Here is a 13,344-nt window from a genome sequence, read left to right as displayed (position 1 = left end):
AAGTATTATAGCTGCTAAACAGATCCCAAATCACCCACCTTGAGGATTCACTTACTAGAGATTATAACAAGAATGTACGATGTGTATGTTAGAGAACAAAACTACAATTATCAAAACTAGAGACTGGTGACATCACAGAGAATGCAGCCTATCTAACCACTAGAGACTGATGACATCGTTGAGAATGCAGCCTATCCAATCACTAGAGACTGATGACATCGTTGAGAATGCAGCCTATCCAATCGCTAGAGACGGGTGACATCACTGAGAATGCAGCCTATCCAATCGCTAGGGACGAGTTACATCACTGAAAATGCAGCCTATCCAATCGCTAGAGACCAGTGACATCACTGAAAATGCAGCCTATCCATTGACTGGAGACCAGTGACATCACTGAGAATGCAGCCTATCCAATCACTAGAAGACCGGTGACATCACTGAGAATGCAGCCTATCCAATCACTAGGGACGAGTTACATCACTGAAAATGCAGCCTATCCAATCACTAGAGACCAGTTCATGAATTGTCTTTTCCTTCATCTTTTGAGTCCAATAATAAATAAAGAGTCTAAACAAATATAAAATAATTCTTTGTTGACTTTGCAGCAATAACCGGTTCAGACATTTTCACTTAGGGTTCAGTAAACAGTCCAAAAAAGAAAAGAATTTATAGTCCCCTGAGCTGTGACACCAGTCTAATCCCTAAATTCGTAGAAGGTCTTTGCCATGGCGTGCGCCACTTTTAGCACTTTCTTCTCCTTGGCGTCGGACCCCAGGTTGGTTCTGGAGAGCTGTATCCAGTATTGTTCCGTTCTGGCCAGGTAATCGGAGTATTTCTCCTTTGGCTGCACTGCAGGGTGATCGTCTTCATCTGTGCATGGGACAAAACATGAAATGAGAATTGAAGTGAACACACAATTTGATCACCCCCTTCCTAACTGCATCTACCTCACTTCCACCCATTCTAGAAAGTTAGTCGGTGTAAGCTCTATGATGAGTAGCCCTCGACCCCCACAGGATAGCTCTGGGCCAATCACCCAGCATTGTCCAATGGAAGGAAGGGGAGACAGCCACATGATTCACCACTATACTCAGAGGTATGAGTTATATCAGAGCAGCTGGGAAGGAAGCTCACCTTAATTTTGGAGTTCTATAATAGTGTAACCTGCGCATGCTATACACAAACACATACTGAATGCCATCATACCGCTTTCCTCCTCGCTTTCATCATCTTCATCCTCTTCTTCCTCTGCTCCTCCCTCTGCACCTTCTGTCTCTTCTTCCTCCTCTTCACCATCAGAGTCAGATTCATCCAGCCACTCTTGTGTCTCTGTATAGGGAAAGACAGGCAGAAAATGTATTACTGCTTAAGGAAATTGAGTAGAGATCGACATTATAAACATGAGTGAAAGTAAAGATCCTTGGGGGTGGAACACATGTCATAGGGGGTGTGGTTGATTTAAGTGGGTGTGGTAAGTGCTGATAGGATGATAAAATAAATCATTCGGATGACTTTTCGTATTGGTTTTCTTATCTTGGTGGTCAGTGTGACCCCCATTATAGTGCACTCACAACAGGTTTTCATGTTGTTTAGCCTTTATGTAAGTGCTGCTTACAGTGACCTATCACATTCTTCCTTTAGAGGAAACTTAGACCGACAACCTCACACTTAACTTTTGGGGTAATGATCCCCTATTCTTTTTCATCATTATAGATCTACTTACTCGGGTCCATTTCCACCAGCACTTTCCATTCTTCCATCTTATGAAGATCGAGGCAGTAGAGGTCATTGAGCGTGAATTGGCGGTCACCGACCTCGAACATTCCTCCATACACATACAGGAGCCCCTGCTTGACGGTGATCATGGTATTGGAGCGCGGGCACGGCTCTACCTGGGGCCCAGCCGCCTCTTCCTTCTCTTCCTCTTCTTCTGAGCTGTCATCCTGGTCGCTGGCAGGTCCTGTCTGGTTGGAGATCACTTGCTTGATGGTCATCACTGTTCCGTCTTCAGCCACAATCTCCTTCACGATTTCCACGGGTTCCTCTGGGTGTTTTGTAGAGGCTTCTTCATTACTGGCCTCATCAGTCTCTGCATTCTTGTCGCCACGCCGCCTCTTTCGGCGCTCTGATTTGGGGCCCTGAAAGGAAGAAGAAAACAGATTTGTACGAATGGCAGGCATAAAGAATCAACAGACAACAGAGAACAGCATGAGTCTTTATTAGGACTGGTAAGGCAACCTGGGACTTGTAGTGCTTCTTCAGCTTTATGATCCTGGTGTGACCCAGCACTGACCCAAACATTTACAATTACCTTGATTTGTCCGGTAAACCAGCGGTTCTTTGCCTGGTCATAGAAATAAATATCATTGAAGAAATCCCCTTCAATGCTTTCTTCTTCTTCCTCATCAAAGACGCCCCCAAAGAGAATGCTGCGATTATTAACGCCAACTGCCATGGCGAATCCCGTCCTGGGGTTGGGCTTCACACCAGATGGGTTTAGCCGGGCCCAGGTCCATTTATCTGGAGGGAAAATAAGACAAAGGAATCAGAATGTGGAAGAATTAGCCATGTTACGGTCAGCTGCATTGGGTGGGAATGATCAGGGAATGTCAGTAAGTTGTACACAGTGTAGCGCACAGCAGAGTGAGGAGGGTGGACCCAGCAAAAGGACAGGCCCGAGGGCACACTGGGCAAGAGACGAGGCCCGAGGGCACACTGGGCAAGAGACGAGGCCCGAGGGCACACTGGGCAAGAGACGAGGCCCGACAAGAGACGAGGCCCGAGGGCACACTGGGCAAAAGGAGAGGCCCAAGGGCACACTGGGCAAGAGACGAGGCCCGAGGGCACACTGGGCAAAAGGAAAGGCCCGAGGGCACACTGGGCAAAAGGAAAGGCCCGAGGGCACACTGGACAAAATGAGAGGCCCAAGGGCACACTGGACAAAATGAGAGGCCCAAGGGCACACTGGGCAAAAGGAGAGGCCCAAGGGCAGACTTGGCAAAAGAAAAAGCTCGAGGGCAGACTCGGCAAAACGGGAGGCCAGAATTAGCAAAAGGGAGGCCGGAGGGCAGATTTAGCAAAGGGATCCTATTGGTTTAGATCTACAAACTCCAAAATTGTTGACTGTCAAAAAAAACCTGCACTAGGAAGCAAGACAGATGAGAAGGCTCCAGCGCACATGGGTGACCCCCTCCCTCCTCCGTCTCTCTCCAGGAGCCGAGTTGCCCCATTATTAAAATCCGTTCATCTTTTTTTCCCCTTTATATTTGTTGAAGCGTCTAAGTGCGTCCTAAAGCTTAATCACCCATTTCCATACATATGCGCCCTTTAACGTCTGCGGACCCGCGGGATATGTGTTTATTCAGACGAAACGTCGGATCAGCTGGTTAATATGGCTGCTGTTATTTTTACTATGAGACGGCTTAGCCGGGAAAACAATGAAGTGCTGGGCTGCTAAGGTTATCCAGCAAATGCTGCAAATCTGCTGAAGTCTCCTAGATGCCCCGTCTGTATTGCCCCAGATTCTATAGAATTGGTTACATTCTGATCTGTTTCCTGAGTCTGGGCAATTGTTTGCTGTTACCACCCAGCCTAATTTTACAGCAGCCTGAAACTGAGTTTTTAAAGCTGACCTCTAGCCCTCCCTGGCCTTTTACCTCCACTTAAATGCCCTTTTTTTTAGTGACCCCCTAGCGCCAAATGTTCTCTTTTATCCCATTTACAGAAGGTGGTGCCATTCTTTGGGTGTCCATGCCACGCTCTGCCAGTCTGCAATGCTGCCAACAGCTCAAGGGGAATTTAGGTATCAATCTGCACAGAACAAAGCAATTTTTATATCTTCTGATTGTAAGCTCTTCAGGTCAGGGTCCCCCCCATGTGTCACTGTCTGTATCTATCTGTCATTTACAACCCCTATTTAACATACAGCTCTGCGTAATATGTTGGCGCTAAATAAACCTTGTTTAATAATAATAATAATATTTAGTTGCCCATTTGGCATAGATGTCTAGAACCTCCGTACTTCCCAAACAATAAGCACATGTTAGCTGCATGCTGCGAGTCCCCGGAGAGTCTCCTCCCCGCCCCTCACCCGGCTTACCGTCTCCCAAGATACAGCATGTCACAGCCATCCCGCTGGTACTTCTAATTACTGGTTGGCAAGGCTGGCATCAAGCAGTTTACCACCTGATGCTTGTTTTGTGGGCTGCATGAACACAGTGTCAACCCACTTATAAAATTATAGAGTGGCGCTGGCAGAGGGCGAGAGTCAGCACCCCTAAATAACTCCTAGGGAGCCATGAACATTGAAGATATCACTTCAGTCTTGCACAGATAAATAGAAGCTGCAGCAAATACATCATCTATCTTTTCCTGCCCCCCCCCCTCATCATTTCATTACCTGGATTAGGTCTTTCAATCATGGAGGCTCAGTATATATATGTGGGCATTACCCATTGCCCACTCCTGCTCATAAAGGTATTTTGATATTTTTTTAAAACTCCAGCACACTTTTTGCATCAACTTCGGCTGTGGTGTTTTTAGAAAACAATGTACAGCACCCTGTTGGCTCCTCCCACCAACCACGATCCACCTGCATTGTATACAAAAGCAATGGCATCACTGGATCTAAAATAAGGTGCTGATAATGGAAGAGGTTTACTAAATATGCTATTATTTTAATGATAAAGGGGGTAACCAGGGATGGCAAAATATCAGTTTGGCAGATCTTTTACATACAGTTCAGATTTTGGTAGTGCTTACCTGCACCCTCCATCTTCAGTAAGAACATGTCTGTGTGGACGGTCCCTTTATCTACGTCTTTCTTTACTCTCTGCAACGAATGGTCACAGTCAACAATCAAAACAGACAAATGCTGAGTATATTCTAAACTGGCATCACATGTGGGCACTGCTGCCAATAGGTAAACTGGCAGATAAAGCCTAATGAGCAAAGCTGATTGGTTGATGTACTTTAAACAATTGCTGATTGGTAAATGCTCAGAATAGGACCACTCATTGGTAGACAGAGAATACAGTACTGCTGATGGGTATTGCCATGGCAAGTAATGAGCTGTGGAAGGTCACATGATTCTGGTACCCGGGCTCTTTCATGGAAATGGAAGAATATAGTTTTTCATTTTCAAAAAGTTTTAGGACCAGGGACAGCAATATTTGTAATTCTTCACAACCTAAAATACTTTCTACAAACAAATAATTTTTATTCATAATATCCAATCCTACATAAGAAGCAATACTGCGGCCAGCTGGCACAACTCACCTGCTTGGAATACCCGCCATAGATGATTATGCTGCCATCCTGAGTGGTGGTCATCTGACACCCGGATCGTGGTGAAGGGCCGGTTCCAGATGGGGAGATCTTGGCCCACGTAAAGGTGTCAAGGTTAAACGTGTATATGTCATTATAGTAGATGTAATCCCTGGAAATAGGTGGATGGGTTTTAGAGGAATGAATGTGGAAGAAGCTGTAAGTGTTGGTGTTCAAAGGGAAGAAGGTAAATTGGCACATAGGGGAGAGAAAGGCAAGGAAGGGCCGAGGCAGTAGACAAGAGGGCAAAGTGGGGCCAAGGCGGGAAAAGAGAAAGAGCAAGGAAGGGCCGAGGCTGGAGAAGAGAGAGGGCAAGGAAGGACCGAGGCTGGAGAAGAGAGAGGGCAAGGAAGGACCGAGGCTGGAGAAGAGAGAAGGCTGGAGAAGAGAGAGGGCAAGGAAGGACCGAGGCTGGAGAAGAGAGAAGGCAAGGAAGAGACGAGGCTGGAGAAGAGAGAGGGCAAGGAAGGGCCGAGGCGGGAGAAGAGAGAGGGCATGGAAGGGCCGAGGCGGGAGAAGAGAGAGGGCAAGAAAAGGCGAGACAGGAGAAGAGAAAGGGCCGAGGCAGGAGAAGAGAGAGGCCAAGAAAGAGGGAGACAGGAGAAGAGAGAGGGCAAGAGAGGGCGAGACAGGAGAAGAGAGAGGGCAAGAGAGGGCAAGACAGGAGAAGAGAGAGGGCAAGAAAGGGCCGAGGCAGGAGAAGAGAGAGGGCAAGAAAGGGCCGAGGCAGGAGAAGAGAGAAGGCAAGGAAGGGCCGAGGCAGAAGAAGAGAGAGGGCAAGGAAGGGCCGAGGCAGAAGAAGAGAGAGGGCAAGGAAGGGCCGAGGCAGAAGAAGAGCGAGGGCAAGGAAGGGCCGAGGCAGAAGAAGAGCGAGGGCAAGGAAGGGCCAGAGAGAGAGGAAAGAGAGAGAGGAGAGAGGCGGGAGAGAGAGAGAGAGAAAGAGAGAGGAGAGAGGCGGGAGAGAGAGAAAGAGAGAGGAGAGAGGCGGGGGAGAGAGAGGGAGGGAAAGGAGGGGGTGAGAGGAGAGAGAGAGGGAGAAAGAGAAAGAGGAAAGAGAAAAAGAGAGAGAGGAAAGAGAAAAAGGGAACAGGAAAGAGAGAGGGGGGAAAGAGAGAGAGGAGAGAGAGAGAGAGGCAAGAGAGAGAGACAGAGAGAGAGAGACAGAGAGAGAGAGAGGAAAGAGAGGGAGGGAGGGGGGAGAGAGAGAGAGGGAGGGGAGGAAAGAGAGAGGGGAAAGAGAGGAGAGAGAGAGAGAGAGAGAGAGAGAAGAGAGATAGAGAGAAAAAAAGAGAAGAGAGATAGAGAGAAAAAGAGAGAGAGAGGGGAAAGAGAGAGAGAGAGAGAGAGAGAGAGAGAGAGGAGCGAGAGGAGAGAGGAAAAGAAAGGAGGGGGTGAAAGGGAAAGACAGATAGAGTTAATAGCCAAAACAACAAACCGCAGTGACACTTTAGGAATGCTAAAAAGACAACAACATTGCAAATCTACTTTAGCATGCCATGAGCATTCTTCATAGTAGCTTCAATCCTATTGAAGCATAAGAAACCTGGGCAGGAGGTCTGCCAGTAAAATGCCCACCTTGTGTATCATACGTGGGTGGGCAGCACATGTACTGAATGGTCCTGGATTTGTTGGTCACAGAGTTTTTACATTTCATGTAGGTGCAAAGCAACCTATCAGCAGGTTAAGTGGTGCATGGAATAAATTGGATCTGGTCTGATTTTCTGACACATAAATGTGCAGTCTACAACCAGTGCTGGGGGGGGGGAAATGGAAAATGTACCCCGAGCTACCAAGCTGTACTCACAAAATCTGTCACCTGCAGCAACCATTACCATTGTGCCCATAGGCCCAAATTCCTTGTTCATTCCTTACTTGATCTGCTCCCAGGTCTTGGTGGCGAGGTGAAGCACCCACAGATCTTTGTAGTGGTAAAACTGCTCCCCGTCTGGAGACGCAAATTCTCCTCCGAAGACCCAGATCTGCCCTCCGGCCTGGGGTACCGCCACCGCCTATGAGGGAGACATAAGAGGGCAGAGGTGAATCATATAATTACTACTAATCATTCAACAATGATAATATTCTTGGAGAGGGACGACACCAGCAGCAATAAACATCTAACACAGATTTAAGAAGAGTTGCTCATTGCCCTTTCCCATTCTCCCCACTGGGTCTAAAGTGCAGTCCTGACCCCCCCCCCCCCGCCCCAATGTATATTTAATTCTTTTAGCAGTCATACTTACCTTTTCCATGTCACGCTAATGTGATCCCTCTGTACTGCTATTTGCATTGTTGGGGTGTCATAAACACCTCGGGACAGGGCCTATGAGGCCTTAAAGGTACGTACGTCCTGTGTCAGAGATCATTTGGTGGCCAAAAGGAATTACTGAAGAGGGCAGGGAATGAGAGGAGGAAAGTATTGATGACAGAGACGATTTTATTCCAGCAATGCTGGACATTTAAAGCCCAATGGAACGTTTAGTATAAATCAGCTAATTACATTCCAAGTATTTAAAAACAAAAAGTAGGCAAAGACTTAATCCAATTCTAAGGTAGGAATAGGAGGATTATTAAAGCATGTCCCCACCAACATACTGCAGGAAAGAATGCTTGCTCTGTTGAATTAGATTTAAAAAAGGCAAAAAATAGCCCAAAGTTGAGCTGGGTGCTCCCTACTGACAAATAGGACGGCTTGAAAGCAAGGAGGGGGCTGAGCCAAGCTGTACATTACCCGTGCGGAAATTGTCTTTGTGTGTTTTTACAATAATGGTTTTAATGAATAAATAATTGGGATAATTATATGAAACACACCAGGAGTTCCCCGCTAATAAACGTCTTCCTGCATCTTCCACATCAGAGGGTGTTCTGAGACTAGGCGCTGTATATATTGGTGTGTCAATCAATTCTGCGAGCCTGAGCGCTGCACAGATAATTATCGGAGCAGACAAACCGTTGTACTCGTTCAGCTCCAGCGCTCGGCCTAATAAAGGCGGCAAATGAGGCATCGCGCTCTGCGTAGCTGTCCACACTCATGTTTATGAATATTACATGTATGACATGAGAAGTGCAACCCGTCTATTCCAAATCAACACTGAATGCCGACACATCACTAGAAATGGTTTCTGCATAAACTGTTTGGGGCAGGATTGGAAGGGAGTAAGGTGGGTTGGAGGGGATAGCGTGAGAGGAGGGGAGCACCGCTGCTAAAAGCCATTCCACAAATTTCCCATAAACAGACCATTACAAAACACCGACCGGCTCAATGTTTACTTGATAGGCTTCAGTTATGTTTTTGCCTAGGGGGCTTACTGGGGAAGACAATGTGGCTCTTGCGTCCGGAGCTTACGGGGAACAACTTCACTGCTCCTATGTCGGGAGCTTAAGGGGAAAAACATCACGGCTCCTGCATCAGGGGCTTACAGGGAACTTTTTAAAGTCTACCCTCTGACCAAGTTCACCTTCATTCAATCCCATGCAACTCATTCCTGTCAGAGGCTTAAGGGGGACGCCAACAGGGCTCCTGCGTCAGGAGCTTACAGGTGAATGATGACGTGGCTTCTGAGTCCGGGGGCTTACAGGAGACCCTCTGACCAAGTTCACCTTCATAGCAATCCCATGCAACTCATTCCTCTGCAACTGCCCCCGTCGCTTACAGGGGGACGCTGTCATGGCTCTTGAGTCTGGAGCTTAAAGGGGAACAACGCGGCTCCTGCGTAGGGTGCTTAAAGGGGACTGACGCAGCTCCTGCGTGGGGTGCTTAAATGGGAATGACACGGCTCCTTCATCCGGTGCTTAAAGGGGAATGACACAGCTCCAGCATCGGGTGCTTAAAGGGGAATGACGCATCTGCTGCATCGGGTGCTTAAAGGGGAACAACGCGGCTCTTGCGCCGGGTGCTTAAAGAGGAACGACGCAACTCATGAGTCAGGTGCTTAAAGGGAAACGACGCGGCTTCTGTGCCGGGTGCCTAAAGGGGAACAAGGATGTGGCTCCTGCATCGGGGGCTCACAGGGGACCCTCTGACCAAGTTCACCTTCATAGCAATCCCATGCAACTTTTTCCTCTGCAAGGACGCTGACATGGTTCCTGCGTCAGACGCTTACAGGGAAGAATGACATGGCTCCTGTGTTAGAAGCTTATAGGGAACAATGAGATCACTCCCTCTGTCATGTGACATTTTCCAGGCCTAACCCTGTACCATGGCATCCATACCCAGAAGGTATTTTGCAATAGCAGCTATGGAATCCTGAACAATGGAAGAAGGGGAATGAGAGATGGGTTTAGAGGGATCCTAGGACACAAATGGCGAAGGTGAGTAATGTATGGGATGGTAAGTGATACAACACGGAATCTCCGACAAGCTATTGGGTCTGCAACGTTAAAAGCTAAAAGGTGAAAACTCCAGGTGCAGTACACCATAGACTTTTACTGGGAAAGCCATATTCCATACAACTCCACAGAGATTTTTGGGAAGGTCAGAGAACTAATTTAAAAGATTAAAAGCTGAAAACTAAAATTTGGGAAAAAGTCTACAAAATTAATAAGGTTGCCATGAGTGCATTTTTTTTAGTATTTGTTACATTAATTGTAATAAAACCTGTTTTCACCTATATAGAGTTAGTATTACAGCTCCTGTAGGTCCTGATATTGTACAGCGCTGTGGAACCCATCGGTGTTATATCAATAATAAATCACTGGAACTTTGTTTCCTCAATAAAATCCATCTTGAATGTTTTCATTTCCTGAAAGAAATACCTGCGCTGATAGCAACACACTGACTTTACAAGGGCCGTTCAGAGCTAAAAATAAGCTAAAGTAACAGTAATTAAAAAAAAAGGGATGTTGTCATGGAGATATTAAGTGATAATGATAATGCTCGAGGTTATTTTATGTAGCACTCCACAAGCTGCCGCTCCAATTAAACACCACAAAGTTCAATTAACTTTCTTCTATATACAGGGGTGTGTCATCAATAATTGTCTTTCTAGCTATAAACAGCAATTTGCTTCTCTACCGCAAGGGAGCTGACACTCTAATGGCCCCAGACTCACAGATTATTACTATAATACCTTTATATAGCACTGCCATATACTGTGGTGTTGTACAAAGATCACTAAGCCATTCTCATCAGTCTCTGTACAGAGGAGCTAACACTCTAATGTCCCCCCACAGTGTAAAATCCAAAAAAAAAAAAAAATGCCCTGACAAAAATCGAACCTAGGAATTAAAACACTCAGCAATATTTAGAGTTTATTGAGTTTTTGATTTATTTATTAAACCACATGTGATGTTCAGTCTGCACAGTTTGAATCAATGCTCATTCTGAAATGCAAGAATGCTAAAAGTAGATATATTAATTAATATTAATGAAGGTATCACCCTGTAGATATCTGGAGATGACTGTCAGTTGTATTGTCATCTATCACTAAGCAAAGTTTTCTGTCTTCACCTGTGTATTATCAGCTGTAGCACAGGCGCCACCTGCTGGCCAATTGCTGCATAGCACTAGAAAAGAAGGCTGAAGGCTCAGCTGCATCTTCTGTCCCTACATTGGGGATGCAGAAATGTCCCTTTTCCTTGCCTTTGGTTTTTATTATAGAAGAGGAATTCTTCTGCATGCTTCCTGCTGTGCCTGGCATGCAGCATTCTCATTGCACAAACATTGTGAGCACCTGACCTATATTTCTACACCGAAACCATGATAAATAATAGAGCTGTACTCCTTTCCCCCATGTTCCAATCCTTCCCAAAGATGTTTAGTAGTGCTGAGAACCTCCTAGCCTAAATAGGATGAAAAGAAGAAAGAAAGATGTTCAGGCGCCAAGATTTTTAGGTGCAAAAATTATCAATACATAATAATTTTTGCACCTAAAAATCTTAGCGCCTGAACATCTTTCTTTCTTCTCTTTATCCTATTTAAACATTTTGACTAATATAAGAGGTAGCTCCACAAGCCAATACTGGAGGGAGATAAACTCATTGCCCTAGAACCTCCAAGCTAGCCAAACTATGCTTTTATAGAGTTTACTTTGGATACAGGGAGCTGGAGCAGAAAATGGCTATCCTCAAACTATGCCCACAAGATTAAAAGTGCACAATTGTCTGTGTTTACGTGTAGCTTTGCTGCAGGCTCTCAGCTTGTGACTTGCTACAATGCTGCAATCTGATCCCCCCTCTGCGTGTAAGGTGGAGCTGCTCTAATCCAACGAGACCCTGATGAAGCACAAAGTGTTCCATGGAACGAGCTGTGAGGTTCAACCTGACAACACCAAATTCTGCTGGTCCCAGCCTGTTCCTATGGGGCGCGGTGGTCTTCCCAAGAATAACCAAACTTGTTTGGTGGGTGATGATCATGTTGGAGGGATGACACACAAACACAGGAGGATACAGGGAACATGAAATCTAACCAGAGCGCTCACCTTTATTTTATGTTATATATGACAGTTGAACCGATAAATTTATCACCTTTCAGGTGTGGCAAAGAAAGCAGTGATTGGTTGGTTACATTTTTAGGAATCGGTGACTTGACCTCACTGTAGGGGTTGTGTTGCTTTAAGGTTGCTATATTAATGCAGCCAATTGGCTCTCCGGCTGTGATCCCAGAATGTGCAGCGATTGCCAAGGAGAAATTTCAATACCAGAAAAGGCTTCCCAATTAGTCCATCGTTGTTCCCAACGCCCACAGCTCCACTTGTTCCTTAAAGAAAGTGACGCCCACCCTTCCCGGGTGCACCGCAGCTGACAGTGGGTGGAAGGAAATCCCTGATTCCCTGGCACGATTGCTCTAACTTAGCATTAGTGTGTCATCCATGAAACGCTGAGCTGCCATGGCAAATAAAAAATGTCACCTAGAAGGCAGCAAGCCGAGGAACAACGCCCCCAATGACACCCTCAACCCACTCCTCCACCCCACCGGGGCTGCATCTGCAGGCATGGGAAGTAGGCCAGTTGGTGAACTACACGTCACGGCATTTATAGGCACTCCATAAATATGGAAGCTGGTAATTTGTATTTGAAAGCTATGATTGACAATGAAGCTAGCAACCCACATCACCCAGCAATGTTCTCCTCATGCCAATATTCTATTCCTCTTCTCCCAAATTTCACACCCATCATCCAATCAGCCCCACCCCTAAAAGCAAATTACCGACTACTTCTTCCTCCATTGACTGGACACAAGCCGTGCCTTTGTATACAGATTACAGATCCTGCTTCCTCCTCCACTGTAATCAGCTCAATGTTTGTCTGCTTTGTGTCCACTTCTTTTTCCCTCAAAAACCACAACCTCACATCAGAGATCTGTAACGTCTGCAGAATTTGGTGTTGGCTGTATAACTCCATGAACAGATTTGTAACACTTCATACAGCCAGGAGGATGAAGCTTCATCAATTAATAATCATCAACAAACCCTGCATGTGATTGTATGCACTCTTTCCTTATTCCTCCACACTTAGTATGTCATTTGGGGTATATAAAATATATGTACCTGTGTCAGAATCTCCGGCTTTTCTTCATTGCGATTGCAATTTGTGGTAATTGTGATAAATAATTAAATGCGGCACTAACAGCCTGAGGATCAGCAAATATTAACAAGTGTTAACCCTTCCCATCCCTCTCTGAACTGCAAGCTGAGGAATGAACGGCCCCGGGTCCCAGGGTGTGACAGATGGATGCCAGGGCCATATCATCCAGGAGGTGGAAGGAAGGCAATGCCAACTTATCCAGTAACTTCCTACTCCAGATCAGGGAATCAATAGATCTAATAACCAGCTAAAACGCTGCAAAGAGCGCTTACTGCCAGAGGGGGGTGGAGATATCACTTTGCCTGGTGGTATCTGACCAGATTCAAACAGCCTAAGTCATCCAAGTCCAGGAGAGAGTTTTGTTATTTTGTTGCTTTTGTTAGTGACCCTTCTAGTGATGGTGACCCCACATTTCTATCTCTAAGGAGGAATCAGGACCTCCTTCCTCTTGCTGGTGACCCCTCTAGTGATGGTGAGCCCACAATTCTATCTATATAG

At 46.1% G+C, this 13,344-nt stretch overlaps 1 protein-coding gene across 1 annotated transcript in view; it reads right to left on the bottom strand.

The window, feature by feature from the left end:
- Positions 1–573: 573 nt before the first annotated feature.
- The window catches only part of KLHDC4 (kelch domain containing 4), a 24,553-nt gene continuing 11,782 nt past the window's right edge, over positions 574–13,344 (bottom strand). Inside the window, 7 exon segments of the mRNA XM_072421389.1 lie at positions 574–870; positions 1,207–1,329; positions 1,724–2,138; positions 2,312–2,520; positions 4,762–4,831; positions 5,278–5,482; positions 7,126–7,334. Coding sequence (XP_072277490.1) covers positions 695–870; positions 1,207–1,329; positions 1,724–2,138; positions 2,312–2,520; positions 4,762–4,831; positions 5,278–5,482; positions 7,126–7,334 — 1,407 coding nt within the window. The 3' untranslated portion in view covers positions 574–694.

The sequence above is a fragment of the Pyxicephalus adspersus genome, chromosome 9, assembly GCF_032062135.1.
Source record: "Pyxicephalus adspersus chromosome 9, UCB_Pads_2.0, whole genome shotgun sequence".
NCBI lineage: Eukaryota > Metazoa > Chordata > Amphibia > Anura > Pyxicephalidae > Pyxicephalus > Pyxicephalus adspersus.
This window is presented reverse-complemented; position numbering and strand designations above follow the sequence as displayed.